This window comes from Gopherus evgoodei, chromosome 6, assembly GCF_007399415.2.
Source record: "Gopherus evgoodei ecotype Sinaloan lineage chromosome 6, rGopEvg1_v1.p, whole genome shotgun sequence".
In the NCBI taxonomy this organism is placed as follows: Eukaryota; Metazoa; Chordata; order Testudines; family Testudinidae; genus Gopherus; species Gopherus evgoodei.
This window is the reverse complement of record NC_044327.1, coordinates 108,827,067-108,855,047: the sequence shown is the minus strand read 5'-3', so window position 1 is coordinate 108,855,047 and position 27,981 is coordinate 108,827,067. Positions and strand designations below refer to the sequence as shown.

General features: G+C 40.7%; 1 protein-coding gene across 4 annotated transcripts in view; it reads right to left on the bottom strand.

The window, feature by feature from the left end:
* RICTOR (RPTOR independent companion of MTOR complex 2) overlaps positions 1-27,981 on the bottom strand; it is a 177,286-nt gene that overhangs the window by 13,336 nt on the left and 135,969 nt on the right. For all 4 annotated transcript variants that reach the window (XM_030568019.1, XM_030568021.1, XM_030568020.1 and 1 more), the window contains 14 exons: positions 27,532-27,731; positions 26,925-27,051; positions 24,070-24,234; positions 23,605-23,681; positions 23,426-23,504; positions 22,233-22,342; positions 22,037-22,124; positions 16,651-16,743; positions 15,732-15,838; positions 13,839-14,068; positions 11,417-12,446; positions 6,756-6,933; positions 4,375-4,459; positions 2,740-2,973 (listed from right to left, as the gene is read on the bottom strand). In XM_030568019.1, coding sequence (XP_030423879.1) covers positions 2,740-2,973; positions 4,375-4,459; positions 6,756-6,933; positions 11,417-12,446; positions 13,839-14,068; positions 15,732-15,838; positions 16,651-16,743; positions 22,037-22,124; positions 22,233-22,342; positions 23,426-23,504; positions 23,605-23,681; positions 24,070-24,234; positions 26,925-27,051; positions 27,532-27,731 — 2,803 coding nt within the window. The remainder of the gene's footprint in view (positions 1-2,739; positions 2,974-4,374; positions 4,460-6,755; positions 6,934-11,416; positions 12,447-13,838; positions 14,069-15,731; positions 15,839-16,650; positions 16,744-22,036; positions 22,125-22,232; positions 22,343-23,425; positions 23,505-23,604; positions 23,682-24,069; positions 24,235-26,924; positions 27,052-27,531; positions 27,732-27,981) is intronic.

Sequence of the window (27,981 nt, the reverse complement as noted above, 5' to 3'; positions counted from 1 at the left end):
CATTTATTTGCTCATTGCCATAATGAGCCATCTCTGATTTTGCTGCCTGATCCATGACTACAGGGCTTTCCTGAATGAACCTGCTGCCCTTTCCTTAGGTAGTTTTGTGAGGAGAATGGACAGAATATTTCTGTTACTGGGCTTGTATAACCTCATCAAGGCAGTATGTGCGGGAAAGCCAAGGACTATTTTGGTTTAGAAGTGTTGTCTGCCACAGTCTAACCAACTTTTTCCCCAAACAGTTGAGAGACTGTGAATTTGGATGACTACAGGATTTGTTTGAAGTGGGCATCTGCAATCTGGGGCACAGCCATACAGGGTGCCTGCCTGCTGAGCTGGATGCTGTGACCCTGACTGAGAATCTCATTGCATCAATTGGGGGCCATCTGTGACAGAAGCTGTTGCTAGGGATATTTTCTTAATGGTAGACCGGCAATCAGGATGTCTCTCTCCCCCTTGGCATTATGGTCAATCCAGCCAGGACACTGTAGTTCTTGTGATGCATGTAATGGCCATGGACATTCTGAGGGTGGCCAAGGATACCTCAAAATCCCTTGGTGGCTTCCATCTTTCTACCAGTTGCATCTTTGGGAAAGAAATCACATTCGAATGGGATCATTATATCTTTTGCCATAGATGCCACTGCAGCACTGACCTTTGATATTTTTGTGATGGCGTTTTTAACCTAGGTTCTATAAATTGCAAGAGCCAACTCAAAGTCCCCCTAAGCCAACAGCTCATTGGGCTGACACAGCTAAGGCAGGTGCATACCTACTTATATAAAGCTTACCCTTATTAAAGAATTCTCTTGATCACACCTTCAAAGAATTGGTACAGTGGGACTGCTGTCTCAGACAAAGATTTGGAAGGCAGGTATTTGGAAAATACCTTTTCTGCATTTCTTTCATGCCCTACTCAGAGCATGAATATGAGCGCGCTCCTTCCTGAGCAGAAAGGGTGGTGCTTTAAGTCAGGGCACAAACACCTCTTAGATTTCTAGGTTTTTCTCCTCATTTTTATTCTGTTTTGTTTTTTAAAAACACCTTTTTTCACCTGCTTTGAAAGAGTTGACCCTCAGGTGTAGCCAGGGCAGGGTCTCTTGCAGCTCTTCTATCTTAAGTGATCTGAATAGATCTCCCTCTCTGTTCTCCCCCTCTGGGTTCCACTCCCTCTTCCTACGGGATGGGGTCTCACTGCTAGAGTCCCCAGACTTGTGTTGAGAAAAAGGGGAACTGCATATGGTCTTACTTCTTTCCCCAGAGACCTTACGATTCACTTTAGCATCTGGTGGGGAACAGAAATGCAGCACCATGTTCTACTCAATGATTTCTTCTTCTGGCCTGGGTCTACCCTAGGATATACCCCTTGGGCTGGCCAGATGGTGTCCTCCCCTGTCCTTTGATTCTCTCCCAAATATGCTCCAAGACTCCTGATCAGGCTTTTCTGCATTTAGGTCATGGCTCCTTAGGGTAAGGACAGACTCAATAAGACTGTCTGACTAAGTCCCAGGCTTAGCAGCATGAGGGTCGGCTGGCTGTGAACAGGCCCTCTGAAGAGCCTGTAAATGACGCCTCACTGATTTAGCTTGGTGTTTGCAGGAGTGCTCCATCATGCCTGTACTGGTCAGATCCCTGTGGCTGATACCACCACACTGCTTTTTACCTGCTCGGAGGAGGCAGGAGAGTAAAAGCTCATCACTACCTGAAAAATGATTAAAATTAAAGCTGGCAAAGAAATGGTTGGGAGCAAAGTGAATTGCCTATATGAACTACTGCTGTGGAGGCAGAAGATCTGGCATCAAGCTAGAAAACAGGATGAGACCAGAAGGGGCTGTGTTACAGCACTACACTGCCCCTGAAAACAGAAGGCAGGAGGCAAATAGCCCATATGTATCAGAATTGTGGAAGAGACTTGGCTGCAGAAAAAGTAAGTATTAAGCTATTTTAACAGATGGAGAACTGAGGCACTACTCCAGTGTAATTCCACTGAACTTGCCAAAAAATTCACACAGGAAATCTGTGGCAGTACTGGGAACAGAACTCAGATCTTTAAATTTTAAGGTTGATCCAAAGTAGATCAGCATGGTGAAATGCTGGAGACCCAACCTATAGAGATTAGAAGTTCTGTTAGCAGAATCTGTTTTACTATAAACACCATAAAGGGCACACACCAGCAAACTCTGCAGAAGCAGGTTTGGGAGCAAAGTGGAAAAACCTCTTATGACTTATTCTACTCCAAACCAGAGTAACTGGAGAAGACAGACAACCAAATCCCCTTCTGTTCACTGCATCTCTTCTCTGTCCAAGCATAAGCTGGTTATTTCCATTTTAACATACATATTGTCTGACATGCAAAAAAGTATTTTTTTTCCAGTTGGTTTGAAAGTGAGTCTCATCTTCTGCATGCTGATCTATGTGCAAGCTTGAATTAGGTTTCAAATGTTCACATTTTAAATAATTTTCTTCTTTGGTGAGCTTTTTAAAAAAAATTGAAAAAGAATGTATGCACACAGTTGCATGAACACCAACAGAAGCAGCAGAAAATTGGGAAATTATAATCTAGAAATATCATTGCTCATTGCACAAGACTTTAGTGCTATACAAAGACAGAATAACCATTAAAAAGGATGCATTATTTTTGTTCATCTTCACAACAGACTACATCAGTATTTTTATTCAGCATTTATATAAATCCCACTGAAGCATAAATAAAAGTAGACAGTAATGGAGGCAAACTAACCTGTATGACTATAAGCAGTGTTCACTCTGTTATTCTGCTGGTATCCCAGTATCTGGATACAAACGCAATAAAGGCAGTTATCATCTGTGTGCTCCTGTAACCCAGTGTCTTCTGTGTTTTCTAAAAACTGAGAGGCATCTGAACGACTTGTATTCATTATCTCTGTGAGGCTGATCTGCTGTTTAAGCATTTGGAAAGGACTTTTGACAACATCCGCAGTCACAGATGGATGGCCTGTAGACAATTAGAAATCAGAAAAAAGCAAGATCAAAGTAAATTAAGATTATATTCTTTTAATTAAATCCCTTTTAAAAAGTAGCCAAAAACAACAAAATATTTTTAGTTGGGAAGTGGCATATCTCCAAGAAGAGTTGTTAGTATTAAAACTTTGGTTTTCTTTCTGTAATAAATCTCACAACATCCCATACAACTTCAATTTCTTTATAAGCTAAGACAGTCAGTCAAACTACTGCAAAATTAAAATACATCCATAAATTCAACTGCACATTCAAACTGAATAAAATATGCACAGCCAATAATGAATTTATTTCAACATTAATAATGCAAAAAATATACATAATAAATATTGACTCCCTTTCAAAATAAAAGAATGAAACTTTGGTGTAAAGTCAATAAACAAAAATAGAAGCAGGTATTTGACCACCTCTTTTTTGGAGCAACAAACTGACGTATGCAATCAAAATAGTTTTTGTATGTGATAAGTTTAATAACTACACAACTTACCAAGACACTGCAACTGCTGCTGACAAACAGTTAAAATCACAACAAAGAAGAAAAACAACCCCATAACAGGTAAATAACGAGGAAGCCCAAAAATAACCCAAATCCCCCACTTTCCCTTTACACCGCCACTAACAACATTTCTTTCTTCAGTAGCTCTTTAAAAACACACGTCTTGCAGTGAGACCTGAAGGTCAGTGGATCCTGACTATTTTGGTCTAAGAGGGAAACACATTCCTAAAGGAAACACTCTATCCACCAAAAGAACACCATCTTTTACACCATACTGGAGTAGGGTGGGGTGTCCAGCTAGAGCGCCTCTGCTGATCTCAATTGTTACAATATGTCACAAGGAGAGAGGTGGTATTTCAGTAGGAAAATCATAAGTGGTAAGGCTTTGTAGGTCAATACCACCAGGAAATACACAAATAGAGAAGATCATGAGATGGTGGTTGAATATGCTTATGGCAAGAAAGTCAGGTTACCAAGCAGGCAAAGATGATCATCCAGAGGAAACGGGAATCTAACCCATCTTCCAAGTTACAAACAGTGAGCAACAATTGGTGGAGACATACCTTACTATCAATGGGGGAGAGAATTTCTGTCTGGTTTACAGTTAATTTGCTTTCTCTAAACCCATCATGATCAGTTGTTTCTCATTTGGGCTCTAGTTCATTTCCCTGGTGTATTATCTTGCTTCCAAGCAATACCAGGACACCTTGCAAGCAAGATGTGATATGGGGCCGATGCTCCGTTATCCTGAAAAATCTAAATTCAGTTCTCAAAACTGAACAGCTAGGAATAATCTTTTCAAGAAGAATAAGGAAAGAAAAAAAAGTATGGTAATGTCAAGCTATATAAAATTAAATGGTATTGAAAAGAAAAAACAACTACCTCCTACATCAGATGCAAAGACTTTAGTTCCACGGTCATCAAATGGAGGCATGGTTTTCTTTTGGAAATAAGGAATCTCCTTAACCTGAAACATTTTAAATGAAAGTTATGCAGAAGTGTTTCAAGAAAGTCATTAAAGGATCTTTGAACTAATATGCAGAATTTTTTTTAGATTTTATTGAACAGCTGGAATCTGAAGCTTATAAAACAAGATGATCACAATTATTTACATTTTTATAATCTAAATAGCTAATCAACAAAGTGCACACAATAACCTGAAGATTTTATCATTTGCTGCACCTACAAATATTTCTACAATATCATACATGTGAAAGGGGCTTTAAGGACAGAACTCTGCTCCATGGAGTTTAAGATGCAAGTAAGGGCTTGATTACATGGGGAAATTAGCGTGCAGAGAGCCCAGAAAGTGTTCACATAGGAAATTAGTGTACAGCATCTACTCCGCACTAACAGCTACTGCAGGCTTTCTCCCACATGTAGACAAGCCCTTATGTATATCAAAACAATTAATGGTAGACAGTGAAAGGAAATATTGGAAGGAGGATTACAACAGTAAAAATCAAGGAATAAATTACTGTACGTAGTTACACAGCTTATTAGTTCTTTGTTTTTTCATCTATTGTGTATATAATTTTTAGATATTGTATAGCAATATATTATATGATAAATTTGAAGGAACAAAATTTGATAGAAGAACAGATATTGGTGAGAGATCAGTACTGGAAGTCTAACCAAAGTGAGTCCTGAGCAGGAATTTGAAGGAGGAATGAAACTGCATCACACAGGATCAGTCTACACATCCCTAGGAATAGCTAGGTGCGCTGAGCTGGAAGTCAGGATAGGGAAGGGAGAACTAGGCACTAGCAGTGGTATCTGCAGCCATGAAGATGAGAATGAATGAGTTTGAATATGATGAAAAATGATCAGAAAAGAGTGCAGAAATGCAGAGTGAGGGACATTCAAGGAAGATTATTTTAGATACAGCATGCTGGACAGGAGAGTAATATAGCCATGGCATCAACTGGGATTTTTATCACTAGTGGTGCAGAAGATGGGTCACATTTTGAAGATAAATTATTAATTACTTAGATTACAGTAGCATTTATAGAACTCAGTCAGGATAAGGGCCCCATCATGCTAGATGCTGTACAAATAGTATGAAAGAATTGGCAAGATTTATCAAGTCTGAACGTGTGCACTGAAGAGTACAGTAAAAACATTACATCAAGTTTGTGAAGCAGGGTAACAGGGAGGTTGGTGCAATTATTAACAGAAACGAGGAAGAGTGCTTTAGGGATGAACAGAGTTCCACACTGCACTACAGTTGTTTTGAGCTGGCAGCTTGATGTCCATATATGTATGTTATCATCTGTGCAGCTATTTAGGTATATGTATGGGCAGAGAAAGTTGTAGAACATTACTGGAGGGATACAAAGTTAGATTTGGGAACCACCAACAGAGAGATGGCAGATCTTAAAAGAAAAAGTTTACCTAAGAAAAGGGTGCAGTAAGATGTGGGGGCAAGGACAGAACCTTCAGCACCACCAACAAAAAGGAGGGGAAGCCAGTGAGGAAAATTCTGCTGAAGGAGGGTTTGATGAGAAAGGCAGAAATACAGTCAAGTGAATGATAACGGAGGGGAAAGGGATAGCCTATCAGTAGATCAGGGAAGATAAGAACATGCAAGAGCCTCTAAGTTGGTCACCAGTGAAAACAACCAAGTGGAGCAGAGGAGAAATGAGATCGCAGAGGACCTACAAAGGGTTAGAGAAGAGAAAACAGGCGAGAGAGCATGTAGAGGAGGAGAAGAGAAATAAAGCAGTAATTATTTAATGAGGGGAGTGTACTGGGAGTGGCAGAAGGATTTCATGAGGAAAGATCAAGTGCAGATGGAGGGAGTGAAAAATGATTATGACAATTTTAGTATAAAACAATGTCAACAGGAAGTCCTATTGTGATGAAGCATAAAGGAATATCACATACATAGCTGTTAGCAAGTGCTGAGATTTCAACCTCAAGAAGCACAGGTTTTCTACTTTAATTCACTAGCTTTTTATCTAAGAACAGTTAATTTAAATGAAAAACAGCCTTCCAAAACCATGTGACCACAACTGATTGGAACCTTCCTGTAAATAATTAAGGTAGGAAAGTGTCCCTATTTCAGAAATGTGTGCAACTCAGAAATTTCAGTATCCTGCTATTCCTACGTATGTAGATCTCCTCATTGAGGTAGATAAGAATTTCACACATCCTAACAGAATACTGAATCAATGGGGGAAGTTTTGCCATTACTCATGAAAATAAATGCAAACTCATTTTCATTCTGTACATCAGTTAAAAACACACTGCTGTGTACATACCTGAAATATTTCATTGATATCCACTGGGAGAGCAAGGCCAATGTAATCATCTGTACTACCATACGTAGCATTGGACACCATTGACCGAACAGAGGAGGAACGATGCAGTGTGTTTTGGTTAATAGGGCTTAATAAATCTTCTTTATCTAGCGAGGCATAACTTAAAGCTTTCATGAACCTGTAAGATAATTAAAAGAACAAATGACAAACCTCTGACAATTACTCCTTTTTAAATTCTGCATCAATAGGTGGGGGTTGCTAGTACCACCTCTGTTAAGGTTGCCAAACATATCCCAATATAAGGCCCCATTTCCAGTTACTTATGACTTGCCCAAATTTTAACCACTTGGGCTTAAATTTTCCATTCCAGGTGTCTGCTTCAGGCTGAAATTTCTTTTGGAAAATTTCAGTCAAAATAGTTTATCTATTTCCAAGAACAAGGTCAAGGAAATATACATTTTGCCAATGTTAAAAAAATGTCTGACCACCTTTATTTGGGAAACTAGCACCCCTATGATTTGGGGAAAGGACTTGACATTTGTCAAGGGGTGGCCTCTGTGCCAAGGATGTGACTTTTGATATCTGCCCAAATTTGGCCAAGTTACAAGTCTTAGGAGGGGAAGAAAAAAATCACATTTCATACATGCTCAATAGAGATTTTAGATTTCAGTGACTAAATCAGGGGTGGGAAAACTATAGCCCATGGGCTGGATCCAGCCCATCAGGGCTTTGGATCCAGCCCGCGGGATTGCCACCCTCGTTGTGCTGCGGGTCCTGGGCCGCTCCTGGAAGGGTGGCTCCTAGGGTTGTGGGTGCAGAAAGCCCCGTGTGCTGCCCTCACTTGCAGGCACTGCCCCCCGCAGATCCCATTGGCCAGGAATGGGGAACCACAGCCAATGAGAGCTTTGGGGGAGGTACCCGCAGGCAAGGGCAGCGCGCAGAGCCCTCTGCCCCCCTCCCCCCAGGGGCCGCAGGAACATGGTGCTGGCCGCCTCTGGGAGCGGCACAGCGTCAGGGCAGGCAGGGAGCCTGCCCTGGCCCCCAGTGCGCACCGCTGCCACCTCAGAGCTGCTCCAGGTAAGCGTCGCTGTGCCAGAGCCCACACCCCAAATCTCTCCTGCACCCCACACCCCAGCCCTCTGCTGCACCTCAACCCCCTGCTGCACCCTGCATCCTCCTGCATCCCTGCCCTGAGCTATCCTGCCGCATCCTACACCCCCTCCTGCACCCCACACCCCATCCCCCTGCCCTGAGCCCCCCCACCACACCGTGCACCCCCTCCTGCACCTCGACTCCCTAACTCCCTGCCTTGAGGCTCCACCACGCCCCCCACCCCTCCTGCACCTCAACCCCTTGTTCTGAGCCCCTTTCTGCACACCGCACCCCCTCCCACAGCCCGCACTCCCTCATGCATCCCAACTTCCTGCCCCAGCCCTACATTCATAGCCCTGCATGCAATTTCCCCACCTAGGTGTGGCCCTCAGGCCAAAAAGTTTGCCCATCCCTGGGCTAAATTCTCCAAAGAATCTGTCTTCACTGGGCGTGTTCCTGGTACTGAGCAGATTTCTTCCTACAATTGCAGCTCTGGGCTGCTGCAGGCCATTCCAGGTCTAGGTGCTAGAACTGAGAGCAGGGACTCTTTCTCCTCTGTGCTCAATGATTTCCCTACCCTGGCTTGGCTCAGAGTGGAGGAAAAAAACCATCTGAACTGAAAGCAGATGGGACAAGATCTGTACCCAAGGATGGAGAGTGGAAGAAATGGGGACAAGGAACCTGGGAGGGTGGACTAGTACTGGTGAGGAGAGGAAAATTGGGACGGGGAAGTCTGGAACGGGCTATGCAAAAGCCTGGGACTGAAAGCCAGTGGGGTGGGAGAAAAGAGGGGAGACAGATCTGATAAAGAGCCAGAGTGCAGGGGGAAAACTAGTACTGACTGGTAAAAAAAACAGACAGGAGCTGGGGGTGAAGGGCACAGTGAGATGAGATGAACCAATGCAGGGATTGGGACTGGGAGCCAGTGATGATGGTGAATGCAGGACCTGGGACTGAGTGAGTGGGGAGAGAGAGAGATCAGATGAGGTGCCAAGTAGTGGAAAATGGGACTGGCTAATCAATGGGATAAGAGTTCTGAGGAATGGAGACTTGGAGTGGCTATGGAAGAACAGGACGGAGAGGGATAAGGAGGAGGTGAGGAGGAGACAAGAACATGTTGGAGGGGATGGGGCAGAAGGGGTCATGCTGTGAGGGAATGGGAAGAAGAGTCTGTGCCCACTAGAGCACTCCCCCTACAGATCTTGGAACAGAACCAAAGATTCTGGAGTCTCCCCATCTCTCTGCTGTCAGCAGGTATCTGGCAAACTGTCTCTCTCATTCCCCTTTAGTACTGGTCCAAATAGAGGACAACGTACTAACACCTGTCAGTTACTCTGCTAGGTCAAGTGGCAGAGGTATGTGGTGGATCTAAAGGTCTCAACCTTACCAATGACCCATATGGGTGTCAACATTATGTCGTATAATTAAATTTCTTTTTTCTTCCTTCCCCATTTGCTTTTTAAAAACATAGGAAATTAAATAAAAAAACTATGTTAAAAGAACACTGTTTGCCAAGTCAAGCACTCAAAGCTTAGGAAATATGACCATTAAAATTAGCTGTGCAACCTTAATTCAGTCCCCCTGTGTGTGTGTATACTAGATAATCTTTAATTATATGATCAAATATTACTTTTTCCACAGGACCCCTGGCACATTCAGTATACAGGATGGACCTCTCCATGCATGAATCAGGGTTGTGTAGTGAAGGAGATCACCTGTAGGACCACTGCTTCATTTGCTGGTCTCACAGTTAAATCAGGTAGGGGAATTAGATTTTATTCTTGATATCAAATTCTAGTAAGTATCTCTGTGTATCAGCACTAATTAGAGTAGCAACTGATGCAGAAAAAAAATTATGCCATTAATCTAGACCTAGACAACTACTTATTACAATGAGTGAACACCACAAAACAGGCATATCACTTTAAATGTTGTAATGACACCTATTTGCCACTATTTTCCTCATTTCCAACTTCAGAGTTAGGAATTTAATATTAACCTATGAACTTAATTATTTTTCTCAGGGGAAGACCAGAAGAAAAAACACTAGTGTAGGTAAAGAGTGAGGACATTTTCCTGAGGTCTAGCCAGTAATAAAACAGGTGTGATCTTATATGATGATTTGGAGCATGACCTGAACGATGCCCAGTAATCATAACTTAATGGAAGTTGTGGGCACTACGCACCTCTCAAATTACACCTGACTAAAAAAGGACCATATCCTATCATAAGATCAAAATTTTCATCATAATAATAATAATAATTGGAGATATACCTATCTGCTAGAACTGGAAGGGACCTTGAAAGGCCAGCCCCCTGCCTTCACTAGCAGGACCACGTACTGATTTTTTGCCCCAGATCCCTAAGTGGCCTCCTCAAGGATTGAACTCACAACTCTGGGTTTAGAGGCCAATGTTCAACCACTGAGCTATCCCTCCCCCCCTAAACTATGCCCCTAAATTTAGAACATATGAGAAAGTCAAATATGTCCTATTTCATGCTGCTTCAGCTTGGGAAAGAAATGAGCCACAGAAGCAGGCGCTAGAATTATTCATGGGAGACAGAGCACCAGATGCCTGCCTCCTGTGCAGCAGTCAGGAGGCTCCAGAGAAGAAACAACTATGGTAACCTCTCCCCTTTCTGTCACATCAACCAGGATGCTGGTGAAAGGATGTGTGTGTTGGAGGGAGAGGGGCAGACAGAAAAAAACAGAGCTAGAAAACTTCTCCCTGCCAGGAGCAGTCTTAAATTTGAGACAACAGTAGTCAAAGACTAATACAAAAGACAAAGCTCTGGAAACAGAGTCCAGGGACAGTGACCTGATAAAAAGGGAGAGTGTGCTGGGACTTCCGCAACTGGTAGTTTCTCTCTAATAAAGGCAAGACTCTGTGTTATGAGACAAACATCTTATGTAATGGCCTAATCAGTGCTTCAAAATGTCTGACATCACAGACTAATATAAAGGAGAAACTGACTCTCTAAAAATAGGTCCCACGGATGACATTCTGGACCCAATGAAGTTAATGACACAATTCCTATTAACTTCAGTAGGGCAAGAATTTCACCCACTGTCTCCCTGTGCTCGACTTAATCCAGGGCTAATCCAAAGATAGTGCTGTCAGTTTAAACCTCAGTAAGTGACACTGGGAGAAACTCAAGAAAATAAGAGTTTGCTCTCATTGCTTGAAAACAGGGAGATCAGGCTGAATCATTATTTCCGCTTAAGTACTATTAGTGTTTAACAATTAAAAAAAAGTTAAATGGGAAAAACCACCAAGATAAATAAGAAAATAGTTGTTCCTGTGACTGGTCTATCTGGCAGAGGGGTTCTGAAGACAGTTGTATATTCTGGGCCTTTTAGAACAGCAATTAGGAAGTTCAGATCCCTAGTAGACTAATTATTCCCTTAACACAGTTACACTGCTTCCAATGGATTTGCGGATCATTAGACATTGAATGTTACCTATCATTAGCAGAAAGTTGTAGAAGTAATTTTTCATGAGAAAAAAAAATTCATTTAATTTGCAGCTATGCTTGTGAAATAATAAATTAGCATGGATGCCTCTTACCTGCTTGGCGTTAGCCGAGAATCCAAGCTCCCAGACTTCATGGTAATAGTGTCAGTAAACAGCACATCCTTTGCTGGAGATGCTAAGGCTTCTGAATGAGACAGTGAAGGATGCATCCTTTGCTGCTGTAAGCGTTTCAGTGTAGCGTAGCCGAAGGCATCTCGAGAACTTGTATAACTAAAGTTGTAGTCAGCAAGACTCTTTATGGTAGCAAGAGAAGGAGCTTTAAGGGACTGTGCTCTTCGAGGAAGCGTATGAGAAGACCCTGGCGGCACCAGGGATACAGAAATTGATTTTGAAAGAGGCAGGTGGTTAGATTGTGGTGTTGAATAGTGGCTTGTTTTAACTGTTTTTGTACTTACCACAGTACTCAAACTTCCACAGTCAGTGTCTACATTTGTAGCGTCTACACCCACCGTCTCCCTTGACGGACTTGAGCTCATTGAGCTTATGCCACTTGTTGTGGTATCTGTATTAAAACTTAAGCTACGACTCTTGAAATGTGTTTGTGTAGAACCATCTCCTATTAGTCTCTCTCTGCTTGTGTTTTCCCTGTGATTTTCATTTCCAAGACCTTTTGGCAGCTTTAGATCATTTTCTCCAATACTTGGGGTACTACCTGTATCTTCCATGTGCTTGCTCCCAACGAATGAAGTTTCTAAGCGTAAAGTATGGATTTTAGGAACTCTGAACCCAGGAGTGAATTCATCCCCAGGAGTAAAGTCTATACTACTGGAAGGCTCTGTTACTGTACGATTTCGTCTCAAGCCTGATTTACTGTCTGATGATGACAGTTTGCCTCCTTTAGGATCGCTGCTACTTCTATGCTTTTTATTAGGCAAAGTAAGTGAATTTAGGATGCGATTCTTCACAAATCTGCTAGAAGCAAAAAAGGGAAAAGGATTACGATCCTTATCCTTTAAGGGTCCAGGTTTGTCATAAAACGTTTGTTCTGCATCCTCACTGATATCCAGGAAAAATGTGCTAGTAGAAGTACTGCCAAACCGGTCATCCTCCATGATAAACATACCTGAAATTAAATAAGGATTCTTATTACTGAATGATGATATTTCTAGAAAGTGTAGGAACTAAATTGTAAAAAACTTATCGAAAAATTACTGAAACTTGATACACAGTAAGATCAGGTAAATACATTTCATAATTCTAAAACAAAAAGAAGTAAACATGTATGTTATGATGCACAAGTCACATTTTAAATTAGCATTAGTTCCCGGCTTATAAAAATAATCCCCTTGTCTTGCCCTGTCTTATTTTTGTTCTTTGGAAAAGATGGCTTTTAACTCCCCCTAGAGCCAATGCTAAGAAATTTCCATGAAAACAAATTGCAGTTACATTCTTTGTTAATAGAAGCTGCATCAAACTTAAAATCTGAATCACACAGCTTGAATCACACTTTTAAAAATTCATTCACATTTTGTTCATTTCATCATATGACATTTTTAAAATGTGGATGCCTAAATGGTTTGTACAAATATAAGTTTTGAGCACAAGCTATATAGCTACTTGCGCCAGTTATTTTAGTCTTCATAAAAGGGGAACTCAAACACACACATACACACACCCCAGCTATTTCATGGGGTTTGGAAGGTATTTTCTCTGCATGTGCGCACATAGCTAACACACTGAGAATTAAATTTATGTGATCTCCCAACTCTCACTGTGTGTTTATTCCTGATGACTATAATTATTGAATTTAACGATCTACAGAAAAATTGCTTAAAAATAGCTGCCTGTCACAAATTTTCTAAGATAGCCTTTCATCTGTCAATATGTACAATTTCTTAAACAAACAAAACAAAAAAAGTAATGCAAGTAACCTGACAACTGAAGGCATCTAAACATCTAAAGAATTTAGGCACACAAGTCTCACTGAAATGCAATGGGACTTGTGCTACTAAATTTCTCACAGTTGAAAATAACCATTTCCTTTGGTGTTTACAATGAAAATAGCTATACGTATTAATATATGTTTTTGTTTCAATTTCTGCAACACGTAGTACTTGCATATATTAGTTTCTGTACCCATCAGAAAAGGAAGACATCTCTTCAAATCCTGGTTTGTCTGGTTATTCCCTTTTATGAAATACTTTATATGTTAAAGATTTCATTGTTTCAAAGATATAGCTACATTATTGTATTTAATATTTAACCTGAGACTAACCTCCAATCAGCAGTGCTGCATTCCTTAGGACTATTTAAAGATTCTAAACACAGTATGGTTAGCAGCAGATTTAAATTCCCAATATTGCTCACAAAACAAATGTATTATTATTATTATTATTAAGCCTAGAAAATTTACCTCAAGGTTATAAGTATAATACTGTATAACAACATACAAAAACATTTTCTAGATGTTGTTTTGAAAACTTACCACTGTACCATTAATTCTAGTTATGCTTACTTGATGGTGCAGATTCACTTTCACTGTTATGCCTAGAACTGGTGGAACCCGAGTTCAAGCTAAGAGTGCTGGGTATAGAAGAGAGTTCATTGCAGAGTTGCTCCATGTCATCAGGGACTACTGGCCACGGCTGTCTACGACTGTGTCTCACTGCATCCCAATTGTGCTGCTTCAGAATGTCACAACCTTGTTTAGTTTTGGCTATTAGACCAAGCACGTAGACACAGGTTCTGTATTTAATTAAAAAAACCAGTAACAATAGCCTGATTTAATCAATAGGTCTGAGATACTCAAACATACATTTGATTTTTAAGGGGAAACAAAGTTGCAAGATAATCCAATATAGATCAGTTGAGTAGCTTTTTTTATTCTATCTAATGGGAAAAACAAATCAGAGCAAATGTCGTACTGGTAACAACTACACATTAAATACATAAAATGGAAACAAAAAAAAACTTGTGTAATACAATGTTAATGTTACACAGTTTTAAAAAGTTAATCAGGAAAGGCTAAAGTTAAGGTTCCTACAGCAATGTTAATCAGTTCGTACTTCTTGTTTGTTTTATGGTACAGAGTTAAACAAAAAGTAAGAAACTGTCCATATAACAAGAAATAAAATAATAGAAATTCATAGGCTGAACTGGTAGCAATGCCTATCATTAATTTTGCCTGACACTTTCCATATAAAACCCTTTTTTCAGTTGTTTATAACTATGCAAAACTAACTGTTGGGTCTGAAATTTTCTGTGTTGAGTATCTGCCTCAGACTGCTCGTGGAGGTGGTGGGTAGTTGTTTTCTGTTTTCGTTTTTTTGGTGGGTGTGTGGTTTCTTTTCCTGAAGTTTCAGATAAGATTCCAAGAACAAGTTTAGGGGAAAATGTCATTTGCCCATGTTAAAAAATTCCCATTTTAAACAGAAGCTATAGCAAGTCCATGCTTTGGCACAGGCACATGACATTTGGCAAAGAGATGCACTGATGCCAGGGATATGCCTTTTGCTGTCCCTGGGAAAATTCATCCAAATTTGGCCAAGTCATAAACCTTCTAAAATTCTCAGTTCACACATGCTCAGTAGAGATCTATTATGGCTGCATGGGGCTGAGCAGAACTGCAATTCTTCCTCCTGCCAGATGGGGAGCAATCTGGTGCAACAGACAGGAATTGAGAGCAGGGAGACATCTTTCCTGTCCTTTCAATGCTCCTCATGCTGGCATCTAGGTAACATGGAGAAACAGAAGCAGTGGCCTGATTCAAATGCAGAGGAGTGAGGAATGGAATAGGGATGGAAGAGAAAAGAGAGCAAACAAAAGCGGAGAGGGTGACAAGGTTGCAGAAACCAGAGGGGGTGGGTGTAGCAGAGGGGAACAGACAGGATGAGATCAAGGGAGCACAAGGGTCTAAAACCACTAGCATGCATTCTGCTGCCACAAAGTTCCTATGGGATTCTGGCCAAACCACTTAACCCACATATTAACTGTGTGTTTCTCATTTTCTATTATATCAAACAGTCTATGGGGTAATGTGATAAAAAGTATATGGTCTCCAAAACCTATTATCTGTTTCCTCCTAAAAACTTGTACAAATATTACTGAATAAAAATCAAAAAGAACAGTGACAGAGATTTAAGAACTTCTAATAATTTTACTTGCTTCTTTAGAAAAAAGCAAAAATAAAATAAATGCCTTTCATGATGGCCTTCCTAACCTAGTTTCCATGACACTTCCTGCAAATAAACTTTTGACCTATTTAGAGGACCTGGAAAATTTCTCAAACTTTGTCAATGACGTTTAATAAAGGAATCCAGCGTAAGCAAAAGTAGAAATCTTTATACATCCTAGGCCTGTCAGGAAATACTATTTGCAGATTTTAAATTTTAAAATAAGATATACATACCCCCTAATGGACAGAACTTCACAGTGCTGGGCAAGTGCCATTATGTCAGGAATCACATTCTCTTCTTGAAGCAAGTTAAGGCCCCAATTTGATGATCCGATATTTCCCTGGAATGAAGTTATTATTTGCCATCAAATAAATTTAACTCCTGATGTCATTTGTAGTGGTGCCCATAAAACTCTTGGCATGCTAATAAGGTGAAATGCCATCTGGCCACAATTTTATTTAACTTCAAACCTTTAACTTTTAAGAGCAGATAGCCAATCCTTCTGGTATTTTTCACTTATGAGCAATGAAGGACTCGGGGCACCATATGCCACCTTGGGCTCTGGGATAACTGAACAAGGATAATCCTACATTTCCCCTCATCATATTGGCACTTTACTTGTCCCCATCAATAGTCAACTTTGACTGGAGCACAGAGAAACATTGGGGAGCGAGGGAAGACAGACCCATGATATATGATGAAACTAATGTCCAATTTTGTTCCTGCTCCATCCCAAAAGGACTCCAGGCTTCCCTCCTATCTCCCCACAGTGGGCTAGTTGAACCAGGTAGGTTCAAACCCACCAGTCGATGTCCCACTCCCCACAACTGTTTTGGAAAAATGATAGTGACACCACGCAGGTCACAGCAAGTCATATCCCCTGAAGATTAGCCACACATATTGCCATACACGATACATATGGCAGTCCGTTCTTCTGCTTTTAAAAAATCATTGTTAGACTTCACTTTTTTTTTTTTAAACAAGAGCCACATGCAATGCATACTATTTCATCAGAAAGACTAGCTACAATACCAGAAGAGTAAGTCTTGTGAACTACTTTTACTTAAAACCAATTCCTTAATTATTTCAGTATCTGAAAAATTACAGCAGAAATAAGAGGAAAGAAAAGCAATAGATATGTCTATTACTAACCAAGGCCCAAAGGGCTGCTTTCAGATGTTTAATTCCTTCCCACTTATCCAACATCGGGGAACGAACAGTGTAACTTAAATCTGGGACAACACTCTACAGGAGGAGAACAAAACAAACTCAGTTCAAAGTGACTAAATATTGGAAGTTTCAAAACATCAGGTTCTCCTAAAGCTTTTAACAAATGTTTACATACACACACTTTAAATTGGATCATTCCATCATATAAAAACTTGGATTAACATCAATAATGCAGAAGGAAAATTATAAACTTAACACTACCTGATATCCCAAAGAGGAACAAATGATTCTGTAATCAGTGCATACAACATGTTAATTCTTAGATAGCTTACTTTTACACCACTGGGAAGCCTTCTCATTGCAGTTTTACAATTCGAAGAGTAAAGAGATTCCCAGTATATTCTTTTTTCTTTCCCTCATATCCAAATGATTTACAAATCAGAGATTAATAGCATGATTACATAATGCCATCCCTAAATCAAGTTAATCTCCCCAGCAGAGCTCTATCCAACATACTTCAAACCTAACCACAATCCCCCGGTTGTCTGGGTATACGGAAAGAAGGACGGGAGACACTTGATATGGATTTTCATCAGGCTGCAACTGTATTAAACAGATGTCTGGGACTACCCAGCAGATAAAGTGTACAGCAGGGGTCGGCAACCTATGGCACGGAAGCCAATTTTTAAAGGCACACTAGGGCCTGCTAGTGTGCCATTAAAACTCCTGCCGATGTGGCAAGCTGCAGGATCTGTGCTCCCGGGTTGGAACGCCAGGCTGAGCGCAGCAAGCCGCCGGCCCCTCCCCCGCAGGGCAGCATTTGGCTCCATGGGGAAGGAAAGACGCTCCCTACTCATCTGGAGCCCCGCCGCCCCGTGCAGCCCCGCTCCACCACTCAGAGCGCTGCGCACGCGGCGACAGGACTCCGGATCAGTGGGGAGCCTCATGGTAAGGGGTCTGGGTCCGGTGGGGGGTTGGGGCAGTCAGGGGACAGGGAGCTGGGTGGGTTGGATGGGGGGGTGGGATCCTTGGGGGGGTGTTTAGGGGCAGGGGTCTCTGGAGGAGGCAGTCAGGGAGCAGGGGGGGGTTGGATGTGGCATGGGAGTCCCGGGGTCTGTTAGGGGGTGGGGAGTGGATAGGGGTCAGAGCAGTTGTCAGGAGGTAGGGGTGTGGAAAGGGGTTGGGCAAGCAGGGAGCAAGGGGGCGTGGTATAGTCCAGAGTTCTGGGGGTCCTGTCAGGGGGCAGGGAGTGGTTAGATAGGCATGGGAGTCCGGGGGGTTCTGTCTGGGTGCAGGGGTGTGGATAAGGGTTGGGGCAGTCAGAGGACAGTTGGGAGGTAGGGTCCTAAGGGGGCAGTCAGAGGACAAGGGGCAGGGAGGCTTAGATAGGGGCTGGAGTCCCAGGAGGGGGTAGTCAGGAAAAGGAGCGGGCAGGGTTGGTGGTTCTGGGGGGAGGCAGTCACCCAGTCCTCTGCCCTGAGCCCTGCACCCCCCCATACACACACACCCAGCCCTCTGCCCTGAGCCCTGCACCCCCACACATACACCCAGGCCCCTGCCCTGAGCCCTGTACCACCCAGCCCTCTGTTGACTCCTTCACCCCCCCCGCATGACCCCAGCCCTGACTCTGGCACCCCCACACATACCCAGCCCCCCTACCCTCACATCTGCAGCCCCCTCACATGTGCCTAGTCCTCTGCCCTGACTCTTGCACCCCTCACATCCTATGCACCCAACACATACCCATCCCTACCCTGAGCACCAAACAGGGGCTCCTGCACCCCCACTCACATTCCCACCTGCACCCCTCACACCAAATGGGAGCTGCCCAGGTAAGTGCCCCCACACCCATACCTCCTGCCCAACCCTAAGCCCCCTCCCTCATTCTAGCTCCTGGCCAGACCCTTTACCCTCAGCCCTGTGCTCGGTCCACTCCTACCCTCAGCACAGTGCAGAGAGAGGAAGAGAATGGTCCAGAACCAGGAAGAAAGTAGGTACCCACTGTATGTGGGCAGGGCCGGGACCCCAGACCGGCAGTGGGCTGAGCGAGTCTGGCAGTTGGGATCCCGGCTGGCAAGAGCTGGCGGATGGAACCCCTGAGTGGCAGTGGGCTGAGCCGCTCAGCCCACTGCCGGTCTGGGGTCCCTGCTGCTAGCCCCACACAGCCCGCTGCAGGTCTGGGGTTCTGGCTGTCAAATCCTTCCCAGCTGGGGTCCCGGCCGCAGGCCACATTCAGCCCACTGCTGGCCTACGTGAACAGAACCCCAGACCAGCAGCGGGCTGGGCGGGCCGGGGGTGTAAGATCAACATTTTAATTTAATTTTAAATGAAGCTTCTTAAACATTTTGAAAACCTTGTTTATTTTACAATACAACACTAGTTTAGTTATATAATACATAGACTTATAGAGAGAGACCTTCTAAAAAACATTAAAATGCATTACCAGCACGTGAAACCTTAAATTAGAGTGAATAAATGAAGACTCGGCACATCACTTCTGAAAGATTGCTGACCCCTGGTGTACAGAGTAGGCAAATCCATGTTTATTCAAATCATTACCCAGGACTTCCACCAGCCCGTCTTCATTTTCCATCCAGGTCCCCCAAGCCAACCCATGGCTTGAACCTTATCATCCATCCCCCTCGTAGGAGGGTTAAGGTGGGCTATAAGAACAGGGGGGAGGGAGGGAGGGCTTGGCTCCCTGTCGTACCAATCATAGGAGTCCCCAGTTCTGTTCCTTTAATCCAGCACATCCTTTTAAGTCATTTACCAGGTCATTTATCTGGTCATTGGATGCCTTTCCTATGGAGTACCTGCACTGGACATCTGCTCCACATTTACAAAATAAGTTGTGACATAAGGCCTACCACCTTTTCTTCTTACCAGGAAAGGTCCTCTCTGACACCCGCTGTGGGAAAGGTGAAAAATCCTCCACCAAGGCCAATCTGGTGGTGCAGAAAAAATTCCTTCCCAGCCCGCCTTAAAAAGGAGCGACTAGCACAACACCCACAACAGGTCCTAGACCAATCTGATATTTGCTACTTCTTGAAGAGGGATGGAGGGAGGGAGGGAGAGACCTGTCTTGCCTGCTGCGTGGAAAAAGGATCTTGCACCTTTTTAGCCTTCCAGCCTCACATTCCGGGGGGTAGGTGGGGTCAGTCAGTGCCGCTAAGCTAACCACCGTTCACCTTTTGCAGCAGTTTCTGACCTCATTCCCCCTCCGGCCATAAAACACAGCTGCCTTCTCTCGCAAGCAGAGACAACGTTCCCCCCTTGCTTTTGGTGAGGTGCAGTTACTCTCTGGTTTTCAGGCCTCTTTTCTACAAAGACTGTCAACCATGTCCTATTCTGTCCAACTTTGTGATGGTTTTAATTAGATGAACAGATGCTCACTATCAGCTTGAGTGAAAGCATCAAAATATAATTGTTAGTGAATTATCCAGGTTTAATTCAGGCTCAAAAAGGGACAGATTCATTGGATTAAATCAATGCAATATTTGACCTTCCACTTGAGTTTATTTTATTTAAACAATTCTATAAAACTCACTCTAAGCACTAAGTTTACAAGTTAATTTTTAAAAACGAAAACAGACTATTTTATTTCTCTCTCCATTTTCAGGGATCTAAAATACACATTTGTTTTAACAAAAATTCCCAATCCATATTCCCTATATGCATAAAGCAAAAAGTAGCTTTACTAATCACTGCTTATAGTATTCTTTCAGCTAAAATATACTCTCCAAAAAGCATTTCTTATTGATGATGTGTTTGTCTTTCCTATTTCTGCCCTCATTAGCCCCTACCTTTCACAATGATCAGTTGCAAGAAGCAGATTGAAAGACATTTCTCTGATGTTTTCAACACCAGGAAAGAATTTCACATGATGCCAGAATATAGGTAAAGATTGCCCTTGCAAGAAAAAACTTCTTTGAAATTTGGAAAGGCCATAGTTTTATGAATCTTCATTTTAATGAATGTTCAAATGATGATCAAAATAGAGGTTATCCAAGTCAGTTATTCTAGAAGGGTTACAACACACCTGAAAAGTTGTTTTTACTTTTAATTAGGGCTGCCAAGCAATTAAAAAAATTAACAGCAATTAAACGTACTGTTAAACAATAGAACAAACATTTATTTGCATATTTTCTGTTTTCTACATCTTCAAATATGTTGATTTCAATTACAACACAATACAAAGTGTACAGTGTTCATCTTATATTTATTTTTGATTACGAATATTTGCACTGAAAAAAAATAGTATTTTTCAATTCACCTAGTACAAGTACTGTAGTGCAATCTCTTTATCATGAAAGTTGAACTTACAAATGTAGAATTATGTAAAAAAACAAACAAACCTGCATTCAGAAATAAAACAATGTAGTACTTTAGAGTCTACAAGACCACTCAGGCCTTGGCTATACTGGCACTTTACAGCGCTGCAACTTTCGCGCTCAGGGGTGTGAAAAAACACCCCCCTGAGCGCTGCAAGATACAGCGCTGTAAAGCCTCAATGTAATCAGTGCCGCAGCGCGGCTCCCAGCGCTGCAAGCTACACCCGTAGAGGATGTGGTTTACGTGCAGCGCTGGGAGAGAGCTCTCTCCCAGCTCTGGTGCTCCGACCACACTCACACTTCGCAGCGCTGCCGCGGCAGCGCTTTGAAATTTCAAGTGTAGCCATACCCTCAGTCCTATTTCTTTCTGGAGTGGGTGGTTGAAGCATGAAGGGGCATACGAATGTTCAGCATATCTGGCACATAAATACCTTGCAATGCCGGTTACAAAAGTCCCATGCGAATGCCTGTTCTCACTTACCGGTGAAATTGTAAATAAGCAGTAAGCAGCATTATCTCCCGTAAATGTAAACAAACTTGTTTGTCTTAGCAATTGGCTGAATGAGAAATAGGACTGAGTGGACTTGTAGGCACTACAAGTTTTGTCCCCCCTTTTTTTCCCCGAATGTAGTTATGGAACAACAACAAAAAAAAAAAACCAACCAAATTTGTAAGTTGCACTTTCACGATAAAGAGATTGCTCTACAGTACTTTTATGAGGTGAATTGAAAAATACTGTTTCTTTTGTTTATCATTTTTACAGTGCAAATATTTGTAACAAAAAATAATAATAGAGTGAACAGTACACTTTGTATTCTGTGCTGTAATTGAAATCAATATATTTTAAAATGTAGAAAACATCCAAAAATATTTAATAAATTTCAATTAGTATTCTATTGTTTAACAATGCTATTAAAACTGTGATTAATAGCGATACATTTTTTAATTTATGATTAATTTTTTTTAGTTAATCATGAGAGTCATCTGCAATTAATTGACAGCCCTACTTTTAATTTATTGATTGTGAATGTCCTCACCTGAACTTCCAACAAATGACAGCCTGTTTTGTGGTGCACCAGTTGGCCATAAAGGTGAACTGGCAGGTAGACATGTGGCCGCTGTAATCTGGTAGAAAAAGAAATGATCTGTTTTCATGGCAATAATTATGACATTTTTAAAAAGCCATCACAATTCGTGTCGTCTTAAAACAAATTTATTTGCAACAAAAGTTACCTTTGGTTGCTCCGACGAACATAGTTATCACCATCAATAGGTTTACGGTAAGTGGTAAGTGCTTCATTAAGTTGTTCTTCAATTAATTCAACGTATTTTAAATTGTACTCCTAAAAAGGAAAATTGAAATATAGAGCCTATTACCTCATTGATAATATGACGGGCAACAAATGTTTCTAGTATTTACAACGTAGTACTATATTATGGAGAAACTATTTCTGATCATAATCAAAGTTGAGTTTTTCAGCTAGTGCAGTAATTACAGTACTTGGAATTTAGAATGAATGTTCTGAAAATTTACAACAAATCTGCCCAACTATTTTGGGGATAAAATTAATGTAAAAGTTGATGCTAAGAGAATTAGCACCTGATATAGCACTTTTTCTCTCATAATCCTAAAAGAACAGATAATTCAAGCTTTTCGTTTAAACACTGAAATCTTGCCTGTAGGCTACATTTGAATATTTTTTGTAGAATTAATGGAAAGAAAGACTATTATTTTAATAACTAATCTTCTCCTTTAACAGAGGCTGAAGAATTATGGACCTACTATAGAGAATTCCAAGAACTGCCCTCTTTCAAAATGGCTGCCATCTGCAATGACTCTCAGTGTACTGAAGCAAGAGGCTGCCTTCAAGTACCTATCTCCCCATTGCTGTCAGTGGGTCTGAGTGTTCCTGTTCACTTTCTGACAGTATAGTGTGTCAACATCTTCATTAGACCACCTAAGATTCGCTTTCTTTGGGAACCATTAGAGCCAGTAGTCATCTAGAAATAAGGTAATTCTTAGTGAAAGAAATCCTCTCTCCTACAGAAGATATTATGCACCACATTCTGCTGACAACTCAGCAAACCCACCACTCTCCTAAAGCATCTCATCAGTCATGTAGTTGTGTATATTTGGGGAAAGGGAATTGTTGTCAAATTTTTTTTAGTTAATTTTATATTATTAAAAACCTCATTAAGATGCTCTTGCTAAGACAAGAAAGTAGTCACACAATGGAGTGAAGAGTCCCTAACAACAAGATGTTTCACTAGAAACACTTACAAACGATCACTGAAGCAACAGAATGTCCTGACATTAATATTGTACAACTGTGAATTCCTTCCAAACTTCTAAATGTCTATATTCACATCATCCCTCCTTTTAAAATAATTTGCAATGGCTAAACACTTAGCCTTGTTAGAATTACCTTTTGCCATTTCTCCATTTGTTTTGTTACATAGCCTCTCTCATTTAGATAGGAAAATCCCTTTGGAATGGACAGAAATCTGTAAAGTAACAACAGACACTGAATAGTCCATCTCTAACAAACCGCTTGGAGTATGAACATAAGCTTTTCTTAAATGAAAAGATGCATGTAACACCTACCTTAGAAGCAAAAGCAACCCTTTGTCTCCAAGATGAGAGAGAGCAGGTTTCATCTGGATAAGGGCATGAAGATTGGCCTAAAAGAGAAGTAGAAAAACTCATTTTAAAATCCTGAATTTATGTAAGCCATTTAAATTAAAAACGCAACTATTTATTTAGAATAAGAAATATCCATATAGAAGCTCTGAGCACCTTTAAGAATGAAAATTACAATAGCAGTGATAAACACCCAGAAGCATGTGAAATTGAAATTATATGACAGATAGTAAACAACATCACAAAAATTTCCTCCAATATGTGCTATTATAGTTTACGAATATTCATTATATAGGCACTTTGTAGTAAGTAACTTAAAACACTTTGCAAAGTAGAATTATCAAAAAAGGTAATTTAATTTTTTAAAGAAAGAAAATATATTTTCCTACACACATTCTTACGTTATTGCGGTAGACTAATGATGCTCACCTTATCTTCACATGCCTCATCTAAGATATCAAGTGCTTCAGAAGATATGGTTTTATTTTTATCATGCAGCTGGGTCACCAGTAATTCAATCCCCCAGTTACTAAAGAATTCTACATTGGCCCTCAACAATACTCGTAAATGTTTTGTTGCATATAACCTGCAGCTCTGCAACGGAAAAAAAATATTTGCAAGAGAGAATATTCAGTAGTTAAATATTAAACATATTTTTCATATTCAAAGACAGTGCATTTCCATCACAACGTTACATAGCAAATAAATACAGTTTACACATTGTTTTGCATGTGTTATTACAACTGTCTACATGTTTCTCTCTTACAAAAAGTGTGATGTAATTATTTTTTCCATGACCACAAGTTATCCGGTCAGGACAAGTCTCACCTGTCTCACCTGAAAGCCAATACCATCCAACAGTCCACTGTCCTTGGCACTGTGTAGAAAATTGTCAGTATCGCTGTAAGTGCTGCCTTGTGAACTGCCAGCACTATTTCATACAAGACAGCATCTATGCTCTACCTGCAGCGATGGTTTGAAAAATCTACTTTTCTCTGAGGAGTGGGAAAGCTGGCCCTGATACCTGAAGGGATTTATACTATCAATTTTTGAAGAATTTAAGATCTCTTACAATATGTAGCTTAAATTGTGAAGTTAACCTTCTAAATGTGAACAAATTCAGTGCTGTCTTCCCAAGCCAGACAACTCCAACACTTATGTTGCTACTTGCAGCTTTCCTAAGTAGCAGAGTGAAATGAACAAGACATTGGTCCATTGCTGCTACAGCAGAAACTCAGAGATCTCATGCTTCTCCCACCATGAGGTAGGGAGGAATTCCATGAGGTCTAAATTTTGGGGGTGGGGGAAACTTGAAGAGCAGAGGTTACCCTGTGTTGATCAAAGCCAAATCAAAAAAATTTTGTAGTTCCCCCTTTTGCTCTCTCCTACAACCCTCATCCTACACCCTCATATGTCTGTCTTCACTAGACTTCTTATCTCAAATTAATTGATTGCCAGTTAACTAGCTATTTAATACATATGTAAAGTTAGTCTGCAACTCTCCTAGGGATAAGCTTAAGCTAAACAACACATGTTTGTAGCCTAGGTTGAGCCTGCCTGCCTTCACTTTTCCTCAGACCTTTCCCCAGTAACAATAGTTACTGAAATTGATAGTTGCGAGTTTTCATTGCTGCCCGCAAGGTTTGGAGTACAGTAGAACCTCAGTTATGAACACTTTCGGAATGGAGGTTGTTCATAACTGAACAAAACATTATGGTTCTTTCAAAAGTTTACTATTGAACATTGACTTAATAAAGCTTGGAAACTTTAATATGCAGAAGAAAAATGCTGCTTTCAACATCTTAATTTAAATGAACAAGCAAAGAAACAGTTTCCTTACCTTGTCAAATCTTTTTTTGAACTTCCTCTTTATTTTTGTAGTAGTTTACATTTAAACACAGTACTGTACTGCATTTGCTTTTTTTGTTTCTGCTGCTGTCTGATTGCGTACTTTTGGTTCCAAATGAGATGTGTGGTTGACTGGTCAGTTTGTAACTCTGGCATTTGTAACCATGAGTTTCTATCATCATGATTTCTTTAAAGAATATCAATTTCAGTCCAAGGTCTTACCTTCCACTTTCAATCTGTCATCTTGACACAACCTTTATAGTCTCCACTCTCAACCACCCACCTCCTATGCCCTCAATCTCTCACCTTCCCATACAGAAATCCTCCAATATTTGCCAGCCTCAAAGAAATACACGGCATTTATAGTAACTGACTTCCTCTCCCCTAACTCCCTCTTGGCACTGAATTTCGTCCTCTCCAGTCTACAGAAGAGCTGCTTTCACCAAGGCATATCATTGAGACACAAGGTGGGTGAGGTAGTATCTTTTATTGGACCAACTTCTGTTGGTGAAAGAGACAAGCTTTCAACTTACACACAGCTTTTCTTCTGAAGAACAGCTCAAAAGTTTGTCTCTTTCACCAACAAAAGTTGAGCCATTAAAAAAATATTACCTCACCCACCTTGTCTTGCTAATATCCTGAGACAACATGACTACAATACTGCAAGCAAGGTATACAATGACTTTCTTGGGCAAGTCCCAACTTTAGCTATCCTTTTTGACATCACTCAAATTGATTCCTCCTACTTGTCTATTATATGAAATCTGAACTTCTTGCCCTTTTCTTGAAGATCCACTACAATTCTTTCCTTAGCCTACAGAATCCCACTCGCCTCCTTCACTACAGCAGTTCCAGTGTCAATGTCAATTTTTGTATCCTTCTCTCACTCTGCAATCACACCTTCCCCCATGCATCTTTTTAAGATTTACTTCAATCAGTGAATGTGTTAAAACTTGTTTTCACTAGGATTGTAACATGTGTTACCTAACACGTTAAAAATCCAACTTTCTCCTAGTGAAGACAAGACCTGACAGTTATTCCTCAAGAAGATAACTTGGCATTGATTTATATTTGGTTCATACATTTAAGAACATTTCCCATCCACCATCAGCTCTCTCAAACCTGAGAGGTAGAAACTATTACATAAAAGCTTAAATTCTGGAGCCCAATTAGGTGGCAAGGAATGGATTCTATGGCAAGTTGTGCAGTTACAGTATCACAGAATGCATGAGGCCCAGGTTATATTTTAAAAAGTTGTCTGTGGTATGCCAGGAAAGCTTGTGTTACACAACTAAGAAAAATGAAAGCCTGTTGTAATGAATGAATATACAACATCTTAAATTAACCAGATTTATCTTATTAGATTAAACAACAAAAGAAATAAAATGCTTAATAATAAATATTGACAAGCCGTGTGCTTGATTAATTACACTTACATCAGTAGATGCAGTTAAAATTTTGGAAAGGATGACTCTTGCTAACCCATCTCTGCTGTAATCCAAACTAGAAACTGTCAGTTTTAGTAAGTGATCTTGGTTCTTCAAGGAACAGAGATTAAGAAGACTGAAAAAAGTTGAAAGAAAGTATTAGCTGGAATCCACTTTCAATTTTAGTATTTTATGCACGTATACATAATTTAGACACCACTTTGCTAATTTATTATTTTTACCATTCAACATAATATGTTGGGTCAAAGTTAAGGTAAGGACAAATGTTAATCTGATACTGGTTGCTTAAGAAACATTAGCATGATATTTGACAATGCATGCTGCCTGCCTTTTTCTCGTATTTCCAGTGTGTAGACAGAAACAGTCTCCCTGATGCAGTCACCAGGATGTTTTTGTCAGACATGAATGGAAAAAAAGGCCATTCTACAAAATCCATCTGTACTACAGGGCTTTTCCCGAAGAGGTTGTAGAATCCAGTGAGATTTGGGAGGTTTTTAGTTTTGTTGGACATAAGTCTTTATTTATTATTTGCAGGTTTTATAATGATTGAACCCGTACCCACAACATATTACAAACTTAAGTAAATAACACTCACCACTGAAACACATTGCATTTTTCAAGCATTTTCACTCCGTGAGGGTGACAGGAGAGTGTACCAAAAAACAGAAAGTAGTGCTGACTAAGGGTGCTTAGTAACCCATTGTTCTGAAGACTGCGTTCTGGTTTCATTCCAGAGGAAGAGTTGAGCCAATGCACAATATCTTTTACCAATTCCTCCAGATAGCCTTGTCCATCCTACCCCCAAAAAGTAAAAAGATATTTTCATTTATTACTGGTAACGAACAGCTTTAGTTAGTTTTTGTTTACTAAAATGTATTGATTTAAATTTCTCAGAATGCACATATATAAAGATGATAAAATAAAAAATGTTAACTAGTGCCAACAGTTTAATGAAGTGAAAAAAACTAAAGGCAAATCAAAGACTGATTTCAGGGGGAGCTCTGTACCAATTTTGACATATGCAGTATGACAGTTATGAAAAGAC